Source organism: Bacillus rossius, chromosome 7, assembly GCF_032445375.1.
Source record: "Bacillus rossius redtenbacheri isolate Brsri chromosome 7, Brsri_v3, whole genome shotgun sequence".
In the NCBI taxonomy this organism is placed as follows: domain Eukaryota; kingdom Metazoa; phylum Arthropoda; class Insecta; order Phasmatodea; family Bacillidae; genus Bacillus; species Bacillus rossius.
Genome location: NC_086335.1, coordinates 54,785,703 through 54,809,690, shown reverse-complemented (window position 1 = coordinate 54,809,690; position 23,988 = coordinate 54,785,703). Strand labels below are relative to the sequence as shown.

The 23,988-nt window shown below is 36.2% G+C and overlaps 2 protein-coding genes across 2 annotated transcripts in view; both read left to right on the top strand.

Moving 5' to 3' along the window:
• The first annotated feature begins 449 nt into the window (after positions 1 to 449).
• On the top strand, positions 450 to 21,078 carry LOC134534047 (dynein axonemal heavy chain 12-like). The gene is made up of 10 exons (XM_063372012.1): positions 450 to 633; positions 2,750 to 2,981; positions 3,096 to 3,159; positions 6,019 to 6,201; positions 7,906 to 8,014; positions 10,444 to 10,610; positions 11,699 to 11,851; positions 12,720 to 12,915; positions 13,798 to 13,962; positions 19,928 to 21,078. Exons 3-10 carry the CDS (start codon positions 3,101 to 3,103, stop codon positions 20,222 to 20,224), a joined length of 1,329 nt encoding a protein of 442 aa, XP_063228082.1. The 5' UTR covers positions 450 to 633; positions 2,750 to 2,981; positions 3,096 to 3,100; the 3' UTR covers positions 20,225 to 21,078.
• Positions 20,957 to 23,988, top strand: part of LOC134534048 (dynein axonemal heavy chain 7-like) — a 110,343-nt gene continuing 107,311 nt past the window's right edge. Inside the window, 3 exon segments of the mRNA XM_063372013.1 lie at positions 20,957 to 21,078; positions 22,394 to 22,498; positions 23,666 to 23,927. Coding sequence (XP_063228083.1) covers positions 21,035 to 21,078; positions 22,394 to 22,498; positions 23,666 to 23,927 — 411 coding nt within the window. The 5' untranslated portion in view covers positions 20,957 to 21,034.

Here is a 23,988-nt window from a genome sequence, read left to right as displayed (position 1 = left end):
AAATGCACAAATAACTTAACAAATTCAAAAATTCAATCATGCACAATAATGTATTATTCAATTTCAAAATGAGATTAAAAATAATATGTTTGAGACAACTCAGACCAAAAATAAATATTGATGATGTGACATCATCAAAACATATCTTAGGTTATATGTCCAAATTTATTTAATGTAGAAAATTGGAAACCATTTTCAGTCCAATGCTACCCCTCCAAATATATTTTAATATTTCCAAATATAGTTAAATACAAATATATGACAGACTGTGTGACAGGCCTTAAGATAATTGGATCGTGGAACATTGGATCACCTCTGTGATTGGATGGTGCAACTGACCATTTTTTTTTACGTAAACGGTTAACATATCTCTGCCGACATATTGCGATACTTGTCAACAGTTAATTTATAATCACTAAAAAATATATATTTCAACTATCAAACAATGTTCAAGAGCCTCATCTGGTGTACTAATATGGTCTTAAGCAACGATGGGAACGTAGGGGAATCACATACTCGTCTTCTACTATTGCCCTCGTTACGGGATTCCCATGTTTGAAATGCTGAATGCAAGTTTATCCTTTATTATCGAAATTGTGGAATATATAGTCTTTGTTGTGGAAAGAGGAATAGGTACGCTGTTAATTTTGTCTCGTGTCTGGGAGATTATATTATATGTAATTTTAACTTACCAATGTGTTGTGTGTGTCATATTTTCGCTTGTTCAGCCGAATGACGTTTCGGTTATTAGATTGGGCGTAAAATGAATTTCCACTGTGCATTCTATGAAATGTTTTCGTAGTGTAAACTTATAAAAAAAATATATTATTTTAATAATGGTGCTTGGAGAGTAACATGAAGATGATTCTTAATATGTTGATTGGTAGCTTATGTAAGCTTACTTCGAACAGGGACATCTACTGCGTTCCATGTCTCATGTCATTATTCATTGTTTTATTGTAGGAATGTTTTTTTTCGAATGACTGATTCTTAAAATTAGGTAGGTACTCCTAAAAGAAGAAAATAAATAACAGTAATGTGAGGAAGGTCTAGGTAGGTACCTAACCTACTTACATTTTCATTAATTTCATTTATTAGATACACATACATGAAGCTGGGCATAATGCATAAGTGTTATAGTTTTAGTGCATGTGGATAAATGGACTATCCTACACATAGGTATACCTACTAAATTTATATTTACCATTTTTCTATAAGTACTTTAAACTTTTATTTAAATTTAATATTAAAATTTTTAAACTTGAAGGTTTTTAAGATTTTGATTGAAATTGTAAATATGACAAATTTTAGTTATAAAAAGTGAAATAAATAAATAAAATAAAAACATAAGCAAAAATCTTTGAAAACTGACATTTCTGACTTAACAAGCCACAGGATTGTTTTCCAGCTCTCTCTTATTCCATGTATTTATTAAAGGGCCTGCCTAGCCAGGGATGTATTTGTGTCTGTGATGTGGGGTGATAAGTGTAATTACCTGGTGCTTATAGCATAGTATCACTTCTAAACGTTAGGCTGTGGATTGGCACACAGTCTTCTCGTCGTGCATTGGGGAACAATGTGATTTGAGTCATGTGATTTATTTTTCTGAAGCTCTGCACACGGTATATATGTGTCTGGGTACTGGGGATGGGACCTTTGAACATAAGGAACTAAAAATGAGGAAAATATGTGTAAAGAAATTTCATAAATCTTGGGCACATTCATTCTGAAGCTATCCCTTTTTGCATTGGTGTAGCTGTGTTCGTAATGTTGGGGGGGACAAATAATGATTTTGATGTCATGTAAACCCATTCCCCTCTTACTAAGACGGGGGGTCCGGGGGTCCTCCACAGGAAAATTTTGATTTTAAAAGTGCAAAATAGCATTTTTTAAGCAGTTTTTGTATCTAACCATTGGATACATCGATGTTAAAATTATTATTGTTTCCTTAAGATAAAATTTGATGAGGGAAGAAATTACAAATAAAGTTGGGCAGAATAATATTATAAAATAAAAATATCACAGTCTAAAAAGTTGGGGGGGGACAGTCCCCTCCACCCAAAATGTTCAGGGGGACACGTTCCCCCGGTCCCCCCCGGTTCTTACGCCCCTGCCTTTTTGTTAATGTAGATCAAGTATGCTAAATGGTCTGTGCAATTATGAACTTGGAGCAGATGCAATATTCGTTGATTTTTTTTCATGGTTTTTTTAATGATGAATTTAGTCATCAATTGTAAATTTTACATTACTTAAGTAGAGAAATATGTAATGTATTTTTATGCAGTGGCGTAGCCAGGATTTGTGTATGGGGGTGTTAAGAGCATGGCCCCTCCCCGTATTAAAGTGGGGGGTCTGGGGGTCCTCCCCCGGAAAAATTTGGATTTTAAGGTGTAAAATAGTGCTATTTTAGTAGTTTTCGGTACTTAAATTTAAATATTGTAATGGTAACATTTTTATTAATTGTAATATGAAATTTGTTTGAGAGATGAATAAGAAATTAATTAAAGATTTGGTGCTAAGGGGGGGGGGGGGGGGTTGAACCCCTAACCCCCCCCCCCTGGCTTCGCCCCTGTTTTTATGTAATTTTAAATTTTGCTTTACCTAGTGTAGACTCACTTCATATAATAAAGAATTTCAAGCGCAGGTCTGTAGCATATTAGTAGGGCCATGCATTTTTTATGAAAAGAATTTGAGATCAGCTGTGTGTTATAAATTTTCAGTGTAATGTGTTTGGTTGATTTTATTGCAGTTTCATGTCTACTGTCAGCACACCAATCACAGCCGTTCAGTGCGGAGGGCAAGACGTCCTGACTGAACCGGTCAAATAATAAATAAAGCAGTGGGTTCTCTTGCAGACAGCTGCTAATTACAAAGAAACAATCATGGCATAATGTAGAAGTATCAAATATGTGTACTTGAGCAGTGATTATTGTTTCACAGAAAGTACCTACCTGTATATTCATTAAAAATATATTTTCAAGGTATGATGGTTGTTCTTATTTTGTTTAGCTATCACATAAGCTTTGTAGAGCTTTTTATTTTTAACATATAATTGATTGGGCTCAGATTATTGTAAAATATTTTATGTTTTTCAGAAATAATGGATCAACAAATGATTTCATTCGATCAGAGTGGTTATCCAAGGCTGAAGTTGATTAGGTATGAATTATTTTGAAGATCACTTTCTATAAATTTATGGATTTTGATTAATATGATTTCAGTCTATTGTTCATGCATGATTCTAAAAATACTATGTAAACAAGTACCATGTATTTTTGTTATCTACCTAATTTATAACTATTTATGTTGTAAGAAGTTAAATTTCATCTCAATAAAGTATATTAAATTATATTTAATATTAGGTGAGTATTTAACTATGTTGGACACGAGTATACTGTTTGTAAAGAGGGACTAATAAGCTGTGTTGAAAAAAAAACTACAAAATTGTAATTGGCAGGGATAAAGGGTGGTTGTCAGGGTGGGGGAGCCAACATTTTGAGTAAGTACCAAAAAAATTTTTATTAGCAAAATAAGAAAACACTACTTAAATATTAGTTAAATCATTATAATATTTTTAATAATCTTAAATTACAATAAACATGAATCTACAAAAGTACAGTTATACAGAAATCTTATTATTTTTTATTAGCAAAATAATCAAATACTACTTAAATATTAGTTAAATCATTATAATTTTTTTTAATAATCTTAAATTACAATAAACATGAATCTACAAAAGTACAGTTGTACAGAAATCTTGTAATAATACACTAAACCCATACTAAATCAATGTCCCCATTCATTACTTAAAATTAGACATGGCAGTCAAAATAGTTTAGATTATTTGTTATTCGTGAGAGCTGAAAAATCTTACTATCTGTCTTTTGGAATTCCCGCCTTTCGATTTGCATGAGGAAATGTACACGGCATGTCTGGAGTTGGGCTGCAGCTGCACTGTCGTGCCTAATGTGTCTGTCTTTGTCCAGATACATCTCTCTTTCTCCCTCCTGCTCCCCTCCATCCTAACTGCCCCCTTTTTTGCTTGGATGGCTGGACGAAGCGAAGTGAGCTCTCGGTTCCCTTGCTGCGTATAATCCTCACGGCCTAGACCTGCCAAAGGATGAGTGTGTATTTCAACAATTCATTTCACGTTTTGAGAATCTAAAAGATGTTTTGCCGGAATTAGTTGTTAAAGATGCTGTTTAAACAACACACAATTCTTCGACAACAGATTAATTCATAATAAACTCATGTTCATTGTTTTTGCATGGAAAGCGAAGCAGTTGTTTGATTTCCCAGTCCTGCCGCGCTGGCTTCTGGTACGAGCAGAAAACGCTAAGATAGCCTATCTCTTAGCTTCAGCGTAGGAAGCAAACAGCAGACAATGGATCGCGGAGCAGAGTGAAGTCATTTGTATCTAAAATTTAGTGTGTTTGTATGAAAATTTGTAACGTTAATGAAATAATGTTTTGGAATAACAGATTCAGAATCTAAATAAATATGCACTTTATTCCTCATAAAAGTAGGGGAACAGATGTTTCTCTTAGGTCCATTGAATATCTGCACTTGGCAAATGGGCTCAGTTACCATGGCCATAACGGGATTAACGAATATGCCAGATAATCGGGCGTCAATATAGTGTTAACAGGAATTTAAAATGTGAAAATTTGAAATATAAAATTTAACTTGCTATAAAATGTGAAACACTGTACTGAAATGAAAACCAACAGTAATGATAATGCTGAGAAAACTAAAAACACCGGCCGTACAGTAATGTGACCGGGTGCCAACATCGACAGCCGGAATCCACCCAAAAAATATTTACGTGATTGCTCTTGGATTAAAATTTGTGCCGAACCATAGAATGCATAATGAAAGACCTTTCACTGCACTTTTGTAATTTTGTAATTGGTTATAAATATTAAGTGCTGATACTACAAGTTTTATTATAGTCATAATTGAATGTAGATTATGATTACATTGTCATAGTTGTAATGTTTTATTTTTGTATTTTACATTCCACTTCACATACATTACCAGGGACACTTAACTCTGTTCCTTCCTACGTCCCCCATTATAATTTTATACTTGACGACAGGTTTGTCTCTGAGTTAAGGCGGCAGAATTCATTAGTTTACTAGATACATCCCAACACCCTATTTTGAATGACCTTCCAACTTAAGTGTTTGCCATTCTGCAGAATTATTTTCCTTGGCCAAGCAAAGGAGACCATGGCGATTAAGTGGTCTGATCACTCATCTCTCACTCCTGGCAGAGTAAAAACCCGGATGTTTTTCAATCGAGGAAATGTAGCGAACATTGCAGTGGGCCCTTGAGTTTTTTTGGGGTCTTTCCATTTCCCAAACCCATCGATTCCATCAGTGCTTCATTGTCATCTCACCACTCCTCATTTTCTATAAATACTTCGATGTTGATGGTACATTAAACCATCATTTATTAATAATAATTTCCTTGCCAATGTATGTCTTGAATATCTCAGATAGGGTACTTACTACCTGTTATTTTTTTTTTTTTAGTAGAATAGCAAAATGTGTAAAATGATAACTGCTTTAACTTTTTAATATCATACACATTTCATATTTTGTATCATTTATTGGATTTATGACCAGATTTTGAGAATCCCCTTCTTTCATTGAAATGGGAGAGATACCTCCCCTAATAGGTTGCAGTTCGTTTGCATGTAAGTACATAGGCTGAGTGAGAAGAGGATTTTTTAAAAAAAAATCTACCTATTTTATATTTGAGATGTAAATTAATTGCAAAAATGTAATTCCTTTGTCAAAATAAAATATTTATCGGAGCTTTGAGGGCCATTAACATTGACAGTTCTGGCATGATATTATAAAAATGTGCTAAAATTTTGCAAGTGTTCATATTTCATTAAAAGGAAACTTTTTGGGGTGTGAGGGTTAACTTTTTTTTTAAAAAATATTCTGTGTTTTCTGGGACATCCTGTTCACTGTATCAGCGCTTGCCCCACCTTGTTGTGTTGCTCAGGCGCCGGCGGGAGCAGAGCGAAGAAGGTAAGAAGCTGCTGCAGGAAGTGCTTCGCAAGGCACGCCTGCGGGATCTCCCGCCACTACCGGACATCAACCTGCACCGCAGTGGCTCCTGCCGTCGCAGCCCCGCGCTGGCTCTCGCACGGGCGAAGCTCACCTGCTACATCGCGGACAAATCTCGGTGAGTCGGCACTCGTAATACACACGGGGTTCATACGCCTCCCTTATATCTTTAAATGGCCTTAATCTTTTTCTTTTAATTGAATAAAGACTCTTGAAAGTCATTAAATTTCACTAATAATGCTTAAAAAAAAAAAAGACTGACAGTGTGCAAATAATTGATAGATGCTGGTATTTTAATGTTTTTTTTTTTTGTTTCCTATTCATCAACGAATGTGCAGTAAAATTTGAAAATTTCGAGCCACGTGAGTAGTTTTTATATGTAAAAAATTTTTTTAATTTGTTTTTCGTGATTAGCATTTCTCATTTAAACTAAAAATGTGTGTGTGTTTTACCGCCTTACTTTGAACTTATAAAGTAAATATAATTAGTAATCAGATTAAACGTTAGGGCTATAAATTTGGGATGGACACTACGCTTGGGTTAGATATGTGTTCCAGAGATAATTCTAGACAAAATCGGCATATCTGTAAGAATTGATCTAACCAACAAAATTATTTTTTGGGCTTTGACTATCTATTTAATATTTTTTTCTTGAGGCATTTTCTGACATTAAAAATGGTTTTATACCTCATGACAGTGGTAAAGTGTTCCTTAAAAACTTCTTAATTTTTTTTTTTCGCAAGAAGATACGAACCATGACACAGTCGAAGTAAATAAGCACATGTACTGCAAATTAAATTCTGATTGTGATATTTCAGTTTAGTTTAGTTGTTTGCAATCGTTAGAGCTTCTTTTGTGTTTACGACAGTATCGTAGCATCTCGTACTCTCTGACATTCTGGCTCCAGCGTAGCGTAAGTCCATACCGCACTGTACGCCAGCCTCTGCTGATGTTTGGCCTGGATGATGTGTAGGGCTTATGGTGTTATGGCATATTTTGTCTGCACAGTTTTTGGCTTTATCCACACACTAGCGTCAGAATAGACAAATCAAGGAGCTTAAAAAGGAAAGATATTCTCATTCTTCTGCTCTGGCGGAGATCTCTCTTACCATGCGAGTCTGATGTGCATCTCTAACGTTTTCATGATCTTAGCCACAATACGTTAGTTCTGTGGCAGTTCTCATATTTACTGACTTTTTTTTTGGTTCAACAATTACTACTTTAATAAAAAAAACATTTGTTTTAATGGCAGGATTATATAAAATAAAAACCTCATTTCTTCAATTTGAAGGTAAGATATGTGCGTGGTTACTGGAATAAAAATTTGATGCTGTAATGGACTGTGATACTTTGTATAAGTTACATTACCCTATTTAATTATTTTATTGATAACTGTAACTACATTTAATGTTTTTTTTTTAAGATATCAATTATAATATTAGGTAAAATTCAGTCATGTTTACATGGATTAAACCAAAACATTGTATTAGTTGATGTTTAGTCATTTCATAATTGCATAAATTGATATGAGAGCTAAACGATTGAAAGCTTATTGCAACCAAACTGAAACACACTGATTTACAAACTGAGAAATAACAAGTTTATTATTAAAAATGTTTTTTAGATGAACAGTAATCCTATGCCAAGAAAGGCGGGGAAGTTATTGAACAATTGAGTTTTCCTAACATTTACAACAATACACCTGCCATAAAACAATGATAACTTTTGTACAGGACAGACAATAAGAAAACACCCATGCACGTGGACTCAGTTTTACGGTGTAAAAAAAGTGGACGGCTGTCATGTGTGTGTGTTTTTCCAGTAAACCCCGTCCCAGACCCCAGGAGTACAGCACGAGGCTGCTCCACCGACCAGCAGAGCTGGTGCTGCCGCCTCCCATGCAGTCCTCTTGGGAGCAGGAGATCCTGCAGGTAACAGGACTCTAGGTGGCCGCAATAGTTCACGCGTCGCGCTCCTGTGGCGAGCGTCGTCTCGGGTTGGATCCCTTCAGCTCAGCATGCCTTAAAATAAATTCTGTATCCATTAGGCTTCTGCAAATACTGTCCCTTCCCCCCCCCCCCCTTCCCCCCCCCCCCAATTCAAATGAAATTTCGGAACGAATATCAAAATATTAACGAATATCAAATATTTTTCTAATTGGATTTTAACAAACAGTGAAATTTATTTTTCACACTTCACAAAAGTCGAAAATACAGTAAAACAAAAAAAAAAAAAGAGAGCAATATACATGGAACCATTAGAGAAGAAGTGTAAATAAGGGAAATGAAAAAAAAATTAAAAAAAAAAAAATTCTTGGCAATGCATTTTCTTTAACAGTGAATTTTAAGTTTTGAAAGTTCTTTCGTTGATCTGATTACATACATATAATAGAATACTTTTATCAATTTTAAATCACAATGATTGATTATTTGTAAAATATAAAAGTTTGAACAATGTTGTAGTACAAATCTAAATTTCTCAATAAATCATCTTAGCATCATACATGTTATTTTTTTTCTATAATTTTTTTTTGTGAATGTGCCCGACATGGTGTAGGCCTATCTATTGGTAACAAATAATAAAAAAAAATCAATTTGAAGTGTTGAATCGATATAAATTACTCATGAATATTGATTGTAAAATTATGAATATTGAATATTTTTTTAATACTTGTAGACTCTTAGTATCCATGTGGTTCAAAGCCACCCTCTCTGTATCTGGGGTCCCATTCCTTTGAGCATCTGTGCGTAATCATGCCATGTGACACTAATGAAATTCTGCAGGTAAGTTGGCAGTGCAGCTATCATTGATGCGGTGTAGTTAGAATATGTCTGCGGTGTTTGTGTTCTGTAGTCTGTCTCACGCTTAGATTGCAGTACAGAGTAAAAAGCGACCACAGCTTGTTAACATTAAAAATTTTATTTTGTTTACCATCTTTAACTATAATAAATGTAAATATATACTTTTTTAAATTGTAATCTTTGTTATTTTTTTTTTACAAAGATAAATTAGTGTCTATCGACAGTATTATCACAGTTGTAGTCATTTCTGACAAAAAAAAATTAAATGCTAAACACCAATTATTATTTCATAGGTCTAACTATTTGTAGCAGTGTGTCCATTAATAACAAGTCATTCCATCAAATTATATTTTATGCTTAAAAGAGCAAGAATTTTTAATTTTAAATAATATAAAATAAATGTTGAAAAAGAACACAATTGAAACTAGGTGACAACTTTCAATTACAACTCAAAAGAAATAAGTAATAATACTATCAGATGGTGCTCTTGAAGAAATACTACATAAAACTTTATTTATAAAATTCTTAGTCCAAATTTTTACTTATTCAATGTTTCAGATACATTTGAAATCAATTTCAGTACAGTCATTACAAAGTTGTGTCCATAATCTTTTTGCTCAAAGATGTAGATCTGGCAACAGCACACCAAAACAAGGACAGGGCTAACGTCAGAAATGGCGCATTGGAAAGAGAAAAAATTTATGTGTGTTTTTTTTTACCCCTCCTCCCACCTTCAGAGTGTTTAAGGGGCACATGTATTCATCTGTATTAGAGCAATGCTCACTGGTGTTTTATAGTGCAGTAATGCCTCTTAAGCACAAGGCTCTGAACTAGCATGCAGTCTTCTCATTGTGCATAGGACAAATATGAAATTTGAGCAGTAACCATGACATTAGATGGCAGAAAATGAAAATAAAGTTATATGTAAGACCCTTAAGTTCTTTCAAGAATCTATACCAGGCACTTCATCTCTAAACATTATTCTGAATACATGTGTTTAAGCTATTTTCACTCTCCTATAAATACAGTTTAAAAACGAAAATCGGAAACAGAACTACTCATTCGCCCTCAACACATTTAATGCTTTTTGTAAACAGACTCAGCTCAAATATCTTGAGCAGTTATCAAATAGTTTAGCAGGACGGTATTTGAAATCGGACATAGCTTTTTTTCTTCTGTATGACAGTTCACGGTAGGAGTCTACTGATCGTCTATTGATTTACATCCTTGACATTCTTGACTGCAGCCTCTAGTTGACCATTAAATTTTGTGCTGCGGGTGATGTGTAAAGAGTAAAAAACCACATTACTTAGCAAAATCTTTGAATACCTGTTATCTGTATTGTGGTTCATTATCTGAGCCTGTCTGTGTAGTGTTTCTGGTTTTATGACAGCTAAATTATGTAATTAATGTACATAATTAGTAAGCACAATCCCAGCTGCTCTCAGGTTTTTTTGTCTGTCTGACTCTGCTCAGGTGGAAGGTGATGATTCTGTTTTAATATACTAATTTACAGTTTGGTGTAACAGTGGGCATGGCATCATGTTTGTTATGTTCAGCTCGTGCCACCTCGGCTTGCCAAAAAGTACGCCGCGAAGGTAGACTCGCTGCTGCAGCAAGTGAGAGCTGACTATGAGGCGACCCTCCACGACTTTGGGGTCCGGATGATGCAGCTTGCGTCGGGCAAGGTGCAACTGGCCGTCTTCCCGGCCGCGCAGCGCCCTTGGTGAGGGCATCGACAAATGTTTCAACTGCAGTTGAGGGGCCTGTTTAAGGGACTTGCCTACTCAGGGGTTTATTTGTGTTAGTGAGGTGGTGCTCACTGGTGCTTCTAGTGTGGTATCGCCTCCAAGCGCAAGGCTCTAAACTGGCGCGCCGTCTTCTTGGTGTGCTTAGAACAACTACGAGTTTTCACTGGTGGCCATAACACTATATGGGTAGAAGTGAAGATAAACGTGTAGTGCTTGTCTCTTTAGTGCTTCCAATAATCTCAATCAGGTGTTTCATGTCTAAATATTATTCGGAAAACACATGCTTTAGCCATTTTCACTCTTCTAATAAAAGCAGTTTAAAAGTTAAATATGGAAACAGAACTAGGTACTCATTCGCCCTCAGAGAATTCTTAAATGCTTTTCGTAAACAGGCACCATTCGGAAATCTTGAGCAGTTTTTAAATTTCGTGTTTTTTTTAAATCTCTACACACCATATGTGTGCTCAGGTAGGTGGAGCCCTTAACTAAGTACTTTTGAAACAAACATTCAGAAAGAAAAAAACTTTTCTTTATTTCCTGTTGTACACAGTCAAGCTGGTAGGGATTTATAAAGTTATTTTAATTTTTTAACCATAACCTAAGATGCAGACAGATTTTTTGTATAGGTACTGCTTTTATAGCCAACATGAATCATGATTTGCTGATTGGATATATATGTGAATTTAATTTACTTATTATCTGCGAACTATCCATCTTTTTAGAGCTGAAATTTGGATGGAGAAAGTGTTGTGATATTTCTTCAAACTAACCTGTTTCAACTGAAATGTACTAACATAATTTTTTTTGGCAAATAAACTGTTTAGTGTTGGGGCTACAAATAGGGTTTTTGTGTGAGTTTGCCCTCTTTTTCTTTTTCCCCCCACCCCATCTTACATGTATGAAAAGATCAAAACAAGCTGTTAAATATTCACTGAGTGGCATGGTGTTTTCCAGTATTTGTCTGTGGTGCTGGAATTTGCTGAAGCTGTGATGAGTTTAGTTTAGTTTGTTGCATCCATTAGATATTTTTTGTGACTACTGGTTTGCTTGTTTTCTTTGGCAGGGGTCGTGGTCGAACTGACAGATATAACGTGTACCTGCGCCACAGAAGCTACTTCAAGAAGAGGTTGTTTCTAACGCACCCAATACTCAGAGTCATCCTGGATAAGTCGTACCTGCTCATTCCGCAGCAGCTCAACGATTACCGCCAGTACAGGTTAAAAGTCGTTTGCGAGAGTATCCTTAAAATTTCTTTCAGGAATGCTGAGGAAACATCAGTATTTTGAGTGGTTGCTTCAGTTCGACACCAATACTTTCATCATAATCAGGCCTGTACGAATATCACTTTTTTAGTTCGAATTGAATACAAATATGAATATAAAATTATTCTTGAATATGAATATTGAATTTGAATAGTAAGAAATAGATTCCCGTTAAAAAAAAAAAATTCTCATATAACAAAGACATATTGAAAGAAAAAGTAAATGTGTAGTGTAGTGAGTTCTGGAAAATTAGATAAATAATACTAAAGTGAAAGTTTTGTTAGGTTATGTCAGCTACTATTACTATAGTTAAAATTTTTGTTGAAATATTAAAATTTTGAAAGAAAAATATGAATTATTTTTCATGGTAATCAAAAGAGGATCTGCAAAAAAATTCTTTAATAAACAGTGCAAAGTGAATAAGTAAGGCAATTGCATTATGTTTGAAGAAACTTCAAGAGGAGGGCAGGGGGGCCTTAAAAAGAATGTACACTGAGCAGTAGTGATCTATAGTTAAATATGATGTAGGTCTAAAATAATTTAAAACTTATTTGTTTATATTTTTCACTATGTGAAAATAAATCATTATTTATAGTAACATATATTAACAGTTATGAATTATATTTTTTTGCTTGTTTCAAATTAAGTGCAGGAACACAGTACCTAGCTGCTTAGGATGTTCCTCTCTTTTTCTGTCCAGTGTATATGATGGTATGTGATGGTTTATCTTTTGAAAAAAAAAAAAATAAATTCACATGCTAAAATGCATAGAAGAAGTCAAGTATCTATTTTTGTTAAGATTTGCTGGTATAATTTTTATAGAGATTTGGGACTAGTTGACTTGCTGAAGCTGAGGAATGCAATATCGGCCGATCTTAAGAAGTCCGAGGCGTTGATTACCAATCATTGGTATCCCAAGATATGCAAGATGCTGCCATCCAAAAAGGGCTTGTCATCAGTACCTTCACAGCTGTGGGTTTCTTTCCTGAACTGTGCATCCCACGTCATGGCTAGCATGGTGAGAAACTGGACTCTCTTCATTATTTTGGGGGTTATAGTTGTTTTCAGTTATTTGAAATGGTTGAAAAACAAATATCTAAGCTTCATCAGTTCTCATCAGTGTTAATTCAGCTACCTTCCTTTTTGCTTCTTATCTTATTCTTTGTGAAAATAAGTAGAAGGCTAGCAACATGTGTAGGATTAGAAATGTGTAGATAAAATCTTAAGTCATAATTATTCAAGGTGTATCCGGGTAATGAAAGTCATGAAAAAATAACAAAACTTAAGAACTGGTCATGCAAGTCACAAAAAAGTCTCAAAATAAACATTACCCTTGCTGGAAGTCACTAAACTATTATCTCCAGAAGCCTCTCTTCAGATAATAATTGCATATTAATACTTGGAGACTATCCTCTTAATTCATGTGGATTTTATCTTGGGAACATAAAAATGGGCACATTCCTGTGGATAGTAAATCTATTTTTTATAATGTTTAAATATTATTTTTATTTGTAACAAAAGTCCCTATGAAATAAAAAGTTGAAAGAAAATGTTAAAAATAGATTATTAAAAAAAGTCTTCAATATGGTTTAACAGGTATTTGTAGACATCCAATTATTTTTCCAACCTGCTCTTTTACAATTCAGCACTTGTTGCAAAGTAGAGGCCAACTTGCTCCTTTTCGCATGTGCTGTATCCTGTGTCTGATACAGCCCACGTGGGAAGCAGTCGAGATGCGACAACCGACGACTAAATACACTACCTACACCTCCAATTGACGTGTGAGATTTTGTTTGTTTCTGAGACGCATTGTCCTTCGGGTATGCTCGTCTCATCTCTAGTGTCTCCAAGACAGATGTCAACGAATGATGCAATTATTTTTCCTCTGTCTTTCATTCAGATAACAGCAGCCATGACGAGGACAATAGGAAAGGTTTTGGAGGTGATGTCGGACCATCATACGGTTCCATTACTGAAGATAGACCTCCTTCTAGAAGACACTGGTATAGAGCTGTTTCCTTCAAAGAGTGAGATTTATCAGTGCTTCCACAATGTTCTGAATACAGTAAGTTGTGAACAATATTTTTCATAACCATGCTGTCACAATTTGAAAAGCACTGCAGCCTATAAAACACTTTTTATCTGGTGTACAACACGAGAATTTTATGCATTTTTAGGAGCTTAAAAATGATACTTGTCTTAATATGACAGTTTGTCTTACATGATGGTTCTCATGCCATTATTGTCTATATGCAGCATAGTTGGGTAGAATGAGAGAGAGAAATTTATATTTTGGATTGATCCTGTATGCACTTAAAACTCCATTTTGTTTTGGAGTTAAGTATCTGTTATTCTTTACTACATGATATGGTCTCTTTATAAGCTTCAGAATTAAAAAACAAGGTGGTTAAGACTGATCTGTTAAACTGTTTGAGAAATGTTATGTTTTTCTATTGAGTTGGTACTTCTGGTACAGACGACGAGGGAGGCAGTTATCTATGAGTGGATGTAAAGACCAAGATGTGTATTAAATCGTAGTGTAACAATAGTGTAACATTTTGAATTACCATGTGTCTCTGCATGAAATAAATCTTATCAGGTTATGGGCCCAGCCCGTGAAAGTGGGAGAAAAAAAAAAAAAAAATTCGCTATGGCACATGTAGGGAGATATATTTAAAACTACAAATGTCTTGGAAACGGTAAGTCGCCGCAGAAGAAGACAAGATGGCTGCATTGCACAACAATCTTCCTCAGTTATCTGCGACAAATTTCTCAAATTGGAAATTCAGAGTGGAATGTTTATTGGACGAAAAACAGTGTAAGGAAGTGCTGGAAGACGAAATAACGGAAAAGTGTAAAGAACTAACACCACAAGATGAAAAGGCATTACATGTGAAGGATGCAAAAGCTCGGTCAATTATAGTACAGTGTCTAACTGACCGACATATCGAGTATGTTAAAGATGCAAAGTCCGCCTATGAAATGATGAAGTGTTTGAAAAACATTTTTGAAAGGAAGACGATTTTATCAAAACTGTACGTGAGAAGAAAGTTATTGAGTTTAAAGTGCAAAGACGGAACTGAATTAGAGGAACATTTTCAACAGTTTGACCGTTTGATACGTGAACTAGAAGAAACGGGTAGCAAAATGGACGAGAGTGACAAAGTGTGTCATCTTTTATTGACCATGCCGTCTCCTTACGAAACAACTGTAACAGCGCTGGAAACCATCACCGATAACTTGACTGTAGAGTTTGTCAAGAGTAGACTTCTGGATGCAGAACTCAAGATGAAGAATACAAACGTAGTGATAAGTGATAGTGAATGCTCGTTCAGCGCAAGAGAACGTACCAATAGGCGATGTTTTGGTTGCAATGGCTTAGGGCATTTCATTTCAAATTGCCCTAGCAAAAATACAACCCCTGAAAGAGGACGAGGAAGAGGATGGTTCAGCAAAAGGGGTTACGGTCAAGGCAGGCCCAGGTATGGTGATCAAGAACATCAAGGTAAGCCCACTGACAGTAAATTAGTATCACATCAAGCATATGTAAATAATGTTGAATCTGAAATTTCTTTCGTTGCTCTCTCTTCTGAAGTAAACATAAGCGCAACAGGGAAAATAAACTTCATTGTAGATTCTGGTGCCACAGAACACTTGGTTCAAGATTCACTTAAAAAGCACATGATACAAGTTGAATTTCTTAAGTATCCAGTAACCATAAAAGTAGCAAATGGTTCCACCCTAACAAGTAACAGCAAAGGCATTATACGTCTCAAATATGCGGATAGAACTGTAACCATACATGCTCTCATTGTCGAGGGATTGTCTCACAATTTACTGTCTGTCTCAAAACTCAATTCTAAAGGAAACACAGTAATTTTCACACAGAGTCGTGCAACTATAGTAACCAATAGCAATTTCCCAATAGAATGTGAGTTGCAAGGAAACCTATTTGTAGCTAGTTTTGAGTTTGAAAATGAAAGTTGTAACCTCCATGTCAACAATAATCTATGGCACAGAAGGCTTGGTCATTTGGGCAGAAATGGACTTAAAATTATAGCTCTTCCATATAGCGAAGACAAATGCAGTGTTTGTATACAAGGGAAAATGAATAGACTTAAATTTCCTGCTCATGATAAGTCATCAGATAACATTGGAGATCTTATTCATTCAGACATATGTGGTCCGATAAATCCACCAACTAAGGATAGGGAAAAATATTTTCAGACACTAATTGATGATTATTCACACTTTACTATTGTTAAGATCTTGAAATCCAAAGATGAAGCATCACAGAATGTTATTGATTTTGTAAGGTTGATTAAAACTCAGTTTGGGCTCAAAACCAAACGAATACGATGTGATAATGGGGGGGAGTATGTGTGTAATAGTTTCAAGAACTACTGCAAGGGTAAAGGTATCATACTAGAATACACTATGCCATATACTCCTCAACAAAATCCAGTGTCTGAAAGAATGAACCAAACCTTACTGAACAAAACAAGAGTAAAACTTGTAGAAACAGGCCTACCTAAACATATGTGGAAAGATGCACTACTTGCTTCAACTTATGAACTAAACAGATGTCCCACCATGTCTCTGCCGAAGGGCAAAGTACCTGCAGATTACTGGTATGGAGAAAGGAACATGGAAAAACTGAAAGTTTTTGGCTCAAAATCCTGGGTAGTGACCTTACCCAGGATGAATAAGCTGAATCCTAAAAGTAAGTGCATGAGGCTTGTGGGCTATTGTGGAGGGGGTTACAGGCTTTGGGATCCAGAAGAAGACAAAATTGTACAGTCCAGAGATGTTGTGTTTGATGAGGATGATGTGTTTTTCAACAAAGATTCATCTGTGACTGAAGAAAACCCTCTGCCCATAGAAGGGGCAACAGAAGAGCATAGTCTTTCACGCTTTGAAGAAATTCAGCCAGATAACAGTGATGTGAATGTCGGAACAAGTGATAGCGAAGAAGATTTTCATGGATTCAAAAACCAAGGAAACCAAATATCGAGAAAAACAAAAAGGAAAATTGTTCAACCAAGTAGACTCAATGACTATGAACTTCACATTGCCTACTGCCTATGTGCTGGTGAACCAGTGGACTATGCCGAGGCAATCAAGATAGGCGAAGGTTGGGAAGAGGCAATTAAAAATGAAATTCAAGCTCTGGAAGAACATGAAACCTGGACATCAGTCACCCTACCTCCAGGAGAAAAGGCCATAGACACAAAATGGGTGTTTAAAACAAAGCAAGATGGTACGAAGAAGGCGAGACTTGTGGCAAAGGGGTTTCAGGAAAAATCATCTTACAATGTTTATGCCCCTGTGGCTAGACTGCCTACAGTAAGACTATTCCTGTCAGTTGCTCTTTCAAACATGTGGGAAATTCATCAACTTGACATACCTACCGCGTTTCTCAACGGCATCTTAGACTCGGATGTATACATCAAAACACCAGAAGGTGTGATAAATAAGCCAGGGAAAGTATTGAAACTTGTCAGGAGCCTTTATGGTCTCAAGTCAGCTCCACGAAAATGGAATGAAAGATTCCATAACTTTATGGAAACTGTTGGGATGCAACGATCAAACTGTGATTTCTGCTTGTACAAAGGTGAAAATGTGTGGTTAATTGTTTGGGTTGACGACATGTTAATTACAGGAAAATCAGTCGAGTGCATCAAATTAAAACAGTCTTTACAAACAGAGTTCAATGCTAAAGATCTGGGGGAACCAAAGGACTTCCTGGGAACCAATATAATAAGGAATGGGAATCAAATGAAGATTTCACAAACAAGACTTATTGGCAAAATGTTGGAGAGATTTAAGATGCAGGACTGCAAAGGGGCAAATACTCCAATGGAAAATAATCTCCAGATTGACACAAAAGAACCTGTAAATGCTCAACTGCCATTCAGAGAACTTGTAGGTTCGCTCATGTATGTGGCTACTGTAAGCCGACCAGATATAGCCTACGCCACATCATTTTTGAGCAGACATTTACATAAACCAACAAACCAACTGTGGACTGCTGGTAAAAGAGTACTGCGATACCTGAAGAAAACTAGTGAAGTGTGTCTGACTTTTGAAACAAGTTCGGACAAAACCTTGTGTGCCTACTCTGATGCAGATTGGGGAGGAGACACAACAGATCGTAAGAGCACCAGCGGTTCAGTAATTTTTCATGGACAAAATCCTATTCTTTGGTCATCACAGAAACAGTCAGCAGTAGCACTATCAACAGCAGAAGCCGAATACGTGTCATGTGCAACAACAACTGCTGATCTTCTCTATCTTCAAGGTGTGCTCCAAGATTTCGAGAACAATACCGTGATACCCACCTTATACACAGACAATCAGAGTGCGATTAACATGGCTGTAAGTTTCGAGAATAGCAAGAGGTCAAGACATATTGACATCAAGATGCATTTTCTAAAGGATGTTATTACAAAGAAAATGCTCACCCTTAAGTATGTAAACACAGAAGAAAATGTAGGTGACATTTTCACAAAGGCTTTGGGACTGAACAAGTTTATATACTTTAGAGAAGCTTTGAAATTAAAATTTTTCTGTTGAAGGGTTTATATTGTGTCAAGTTAAAATTTTTCTGTCAACTGTCATTAAAATGTTTAACTTGAGGGGGAGTGTTAAACTGTTTGAGAAATGTTATGTTTTTCTATTGAGTTGGTACTTCTGGTACAGACGACGAGGGAGGCAGTTATCTATGAGTGGATGTAAAGACCAAGATGTGTATTAAATCGTAGTGTAACAATAGTGTAACATTTTGAATTACCATGTGTCTCTGCATGAAATAAATCTTATCAACTTAATTCATATGTAAATCATCTCTAAAAAGGCCACCAATGTAAAAATCTATACATTCCTGTGAATAGTAGATTTATTTCTTAGTATATTTAATCTTGCTTATTATACATAATGAGCCTGCCCTCTTGGTCTAGTGGCTAGGCGGGCCAAGGAGGCAAGGTTCGATTCCTGGACAAGGAGGGGATTCTTCAAATCTTCTCCCTGGGTTTTAGGACTAGATGTCATCAAGCTGTATAAACAAACTAAAATTTAAAACGAGCAATGGACACACTTTATGCTCGGATTTGCTTAACCAAGCCAAAAATTTTTCATCTTCGTCGTAATTCCATGTTATTTGTCTTTTAATACACTGCCACAACAATTCACGATTTGTTATAATGACATGAAATAAATTAAACTCTTTATCAGCAATAGAAAGCAATTCTTTTTTTATTCTTGTCATTGCGAAATAGTTCGTAAACTAAAATATTGTAGGGCTGCGTACACATATCTGAAAACACACTTTAATGGCAAGGAATGGAAGGATTTGTAATATTTTTTCCCTTCAAGACAAGGGTGCCAACAGACACGTAACTGTGAACGTTATGTACCTTTGATCTATTGAATACACAGCGTTAGCTAGCACTAACATGTAGCGCTAGTGTTCTGGCACACTTACATTTTTTTTTATCATACAATCCTATTTGAAAATCTATATCTATGTTACAGCAGTGATTGTACACAAAAATGCATGTAAAGTATAAAGTAAACCTTTTAACATGTCTAACTTCACAGATGGTATAAATATTGGAAATAGTTAGGTTTTATAAACTTTGTTTTGCAGTTACGGAAATTTATAAAGGAAACATAAACAGGAATTACACTATACGTGAAACGTTGTATACAGGATATAAATACATTGTTCTTGTGGGGAAAATTTTGGGACTTTAAAAATGTGGTGTTATAAACAGGAATGTTATAACAGTGTTATACTGTATAAACTATAAAGTCCATGAAACCACCCATTTTAACCTTTATAGCTGTTCAAAAAATACAGTTTAAAGATGAAGCCATGAAAATTGCATAGGCAAGTGCAATGGCTCTTGAATGCTATTCAGAATCGAACGGTTTGTAAAATGGCGTGTCAACACCCGGAGCTGTGCACGCTGTTCGGAGACTCGGCCGTGTGGTCACCTTAGGCGGGTCCTGACTGCTGGATGCTGCAGATCGCGGGACTGGCCCAGAACCTCCCAGCGCTGGAGACCTGGGTGAGCGTGGTCTCGGACAAAGCGCTGCTCAAGGTAGAGCTGTGCCCTCACTACCTGGAGAAGGCACACCGTGCTCTGGACGCCAGTCTGGACCTGCTGTTCCAGCCCGTCTTCGACTACGTCGCCTCTCTCAGTGAGTCCCGTAGCCCCGCACGAACGGGTTGCGAGCGCGCTGGACCAACACTCGTTATGCTAGTGCGGCGTACTGATTCCTCATTTCAACTGCACGTCAAGTGTCTGTGCGTGTGTATCTGAGAGCTCGCTTTGTCGCCGTTGTCCGTGTTTCAAGTTGTTCTTTACGTTATACAGGGCCGTAGTCTGGATCTTGCAAAGCAGGGGGGTTCGGTATAACTATTATATTTTTTTTCATGTTTTCTTTTTATTGAAATTTAAAAGAAAATAGATTTTCACGCGAAAATCTTGGAATAGTAGTCTTTTAGAACGCCAACGTTTACACATAGAAATTAAAGTAATGATTTTGCTTAAGAAAATAAAATTTAACATTTTATATTTGGTTTTTATTTCATTGTTTTTTTGTACATTGTTGTTATATCAATTTTTCAATGATTTCATTAAAACAAGTCATTAAAATATATAATAATGTATTTAATTAAATTAATCACGAATGCCAATTTTGTATGAGAGACATGGTTCCAGTAACATGTGTGCAAACTGGCATTAAACCTAGATTATACTTGGAAACAGAATACCTGCAGCTCCTTTGCATGAGGCAAGTCGGACTATAATGGGGAGGAAATACATCATTGTAGCCCACTACCCCTTATGTAGCTAAGTTGCTGTAATTTTCTTATTTTGTCTTTGCTGGGTTTGTTTTAAATCCTGGAAGGAAAGTATCCATTCCTCGCAGCCCTCCTTCCTGGCTATGTCCCTACGTGATGTAGAAATACGTGATCCTTTAAAAGGTGCAGTTTTCATGTTTCAGATAAGAAATTTTCTCCGTTGTTTGATGAATCGCAGGCACAAGTAATGAAAGAATTCTTTAATTCTGAGCCATCATTTGACAAATGCTGTGAAAAAGTGAAGTACTTCAAAAAATATTTAACCATGATCTCTTGCTTGGTGACAAATGAATATTTCTTTGTTGGCCGGTGAGTTAGTTTTTTGGATTACTAGTCATAAACTTAATTTTACGTTAAAAAATAAAGTAACAGATTTTTTACTATGTTAATTTTTTTTGTATTTTATTAAAATATATAATAGTGTTTGATTAGCATTCAATTTTAAAATTTAAAAAAAAAATATCTGTTTTTAACTGTAGTTAAATTAATAACAAAGGGGTGGTATTTTATGTACCATATTTACCAGCATGTGGGTTCATATTTTATGCTGATTTTTAGTTTAAAAAAGTGTAGTGCAATTCTTATGTGAATTTATTTAGGGTAAAAATAAAAATAAAATATTTATTATTGCGTTGTGTCTTGAGTATGTGTGTAAATAACTCTCCTGTGTTGGTTTTTAATAAGTAATTTATTAGTAAGTATAAATTAATTGTTTAGTTAAAATATCTGAGCAGTGCATGAAAAGCAACGTGAATGGCACCATTCTGCTATGCCTGCCCAGCTGATGCGCCAGTCCCCCATTCACAGCTGGCGTCAGTGAGTGACTCGACTTGCTGGGCTGGCATTCGGCTGGAGGGGAAATCTAAAAATAAACCAGCGAGTTTGTGTGTGCGTGCCTTCTATGAGAGCGTATGGCCATGTAGCGGTAGTGACGGTTCTCCCTCCCTCTCTTCCTCATGCTTATAAATGTCCGTGAACTGGCACAATCGCCACTTGTCTATTTACACAGGTTTTTAAGACGCAACTGAAACCCAACATAGTTGTTTTTTGCTTTGAGATTTGTGCATGCGTGCTAGTTTTTATAAACAAAACTTACAAGAAAGGGTAGCTTGCTGCCTTTTTGTTTGTATTCTGGAAGAGGACTGGTTTAAAAAAAATACCATAGCTGGGGAAGGGATACACCTGTCTTTTGTTAATAGGAGGGGTCGTAAATCAGCAGGGGAGAGGCGGAGAAATGTGGGCTGGCCTCACTCCCTTCTACACAGTAATAAAGCAGCACAGAAAACAGACAAAAAGAGGATCAAGCGTTAACACCAGTGCCGTGTTTTATACCCACCAATAAGCTGAGACATGGAAAAAAAAGATGTCACTTGTACTCTATTGTAGACAGATATGTGGTGCGACTCATATTTAAGGGCGACCCTTAGTTTTATTTATATTATATTGAAAAAATTTGTATTTTTATGACCTAGTTTATAGCTGTAACCCATACACAGAGGCGACTCTTCTGCAGGTAAATATGGTATTAGAGTTGTGGTAATTATAAAAGAAGTTTCCAGTCCAAAAAATGTTCCAATCTGTGTATTATTATGCTTAGTAATTTAAATCTGTTAATTTTTTGTAGAATATGCCAGAATGATGTTATACGCAACTTAAAAGAACTGGGAAATTCTTACATCGCTGATATACTTAACTACTTAGTACGGAAGCATCGCAAAGAAAATGACAGGTAAGTGGTTCCATTTAGTCTGCTCAGTTATAACTCTGTTAAATATTAATAATTAAAGAAAATTTGTTCTGTTCTACTACTAGACAGATCTAGACAGAAACAAATTATAAAGTGGGTTTTATTCGGAGGAACTGCAAGTAACAAATTAACCAGACACTTATTTGATTAATAAAATACACAAGAGACTTCCGATGCGTTTTCTTGTTAACTGGGTTGATTTCCCTGAAAATATAAAAACTTGGGTGAATCGAAGTGGTGTTAAAAATTAAATCAAGTGCTTTCAATATGAACTCACCCTTAGTTGTGTGTCACGACATTGAATGAGAAATGTCTGGCGCGGACGTCGATTGGGGAAGAGCTGGCTTCCTCAAGGGCTGTAGCTTGCACTAACCCTTTCATATCATAATCTCCTTAGCTACCTGTGTGTCGTCTCGACAGAACCGGCCAGTGGGAACGTGGGTTGCATACCGGACGTAACTGTGGGAGAGGTCACCCTAATGAGATGAGAAACAACGCATATTTTTACCATTGTTATTATTTACCACAAGATGAATATGCCTTTTAAAAAAAAATCAAACGGAAAATATTAAACATATGCCTTTAACATACTGAACAACGTATGCCGTTATGCTACCACAATTTAAATTCAACAAATATTTAAGACTTAAAAGCAAACACATTACACTTAAATAGAGGTATAAAAGAAATGAAGACCTTTATTACTATAGGTTAACTTTAATAAGTGATATACAACTTACAAAAGTCTAACTATTTTCCTTGTATATATTTTAAATACTATACAGAATTATTACTAAGTATTAAGTGTTGAAACCAAGATAGCATCTTTCTAATTACATCTACTTAGAAATAAAAAATAAAAAATAAAAAATAATTTAGATGATACTCTTGATGAACTACACCAGGAAAAGGTTGTGCACTCATGGCGTGTGTTGGGTAACAGACCACACCTAAACAAGGACAGCGCTAATAGAAATTTGTGCATTGTAAAGAGGTTTTGCACTCATGGCGTGTGTTGGGTAACGGAGCACACCTAAACAAGGACAGCGCTAATAGAAATAATTGTGCACTGCGAAGAGAAAGTGAATGCCCGTTGAAGTGCGCACTGCAGTCTGAGGATGAGGCGCGCTGCGACTGAACCGCTGGCAGGATCTGCGAGGTGTTCGTGGAGGTGACCAGGCGGGCGGAGCAGGTCCCCCGGTCGACGGAGGAGCTCATGGCCACGGGGGAGTACATGGAGCACGCCAGCACGACCCTCCTGGACGAGTTGGCCGAGGCCATCGACGGGCAGCTCCGGGCGTCGGCCGCCCTCTTCGACTTCACCGTCCTCTCCGCCCGACACGTCGACCAGAACACCAGGGTGGTCCGCTGGCTGCGGGACATCCGGCCGGTCTTCAGGGACAGTGCCTCGGTTGGTTTACCTTCCTTGGGTCTGCCTTGGGTGTCGCTCGACATTTTTAAGACTGGCAAAT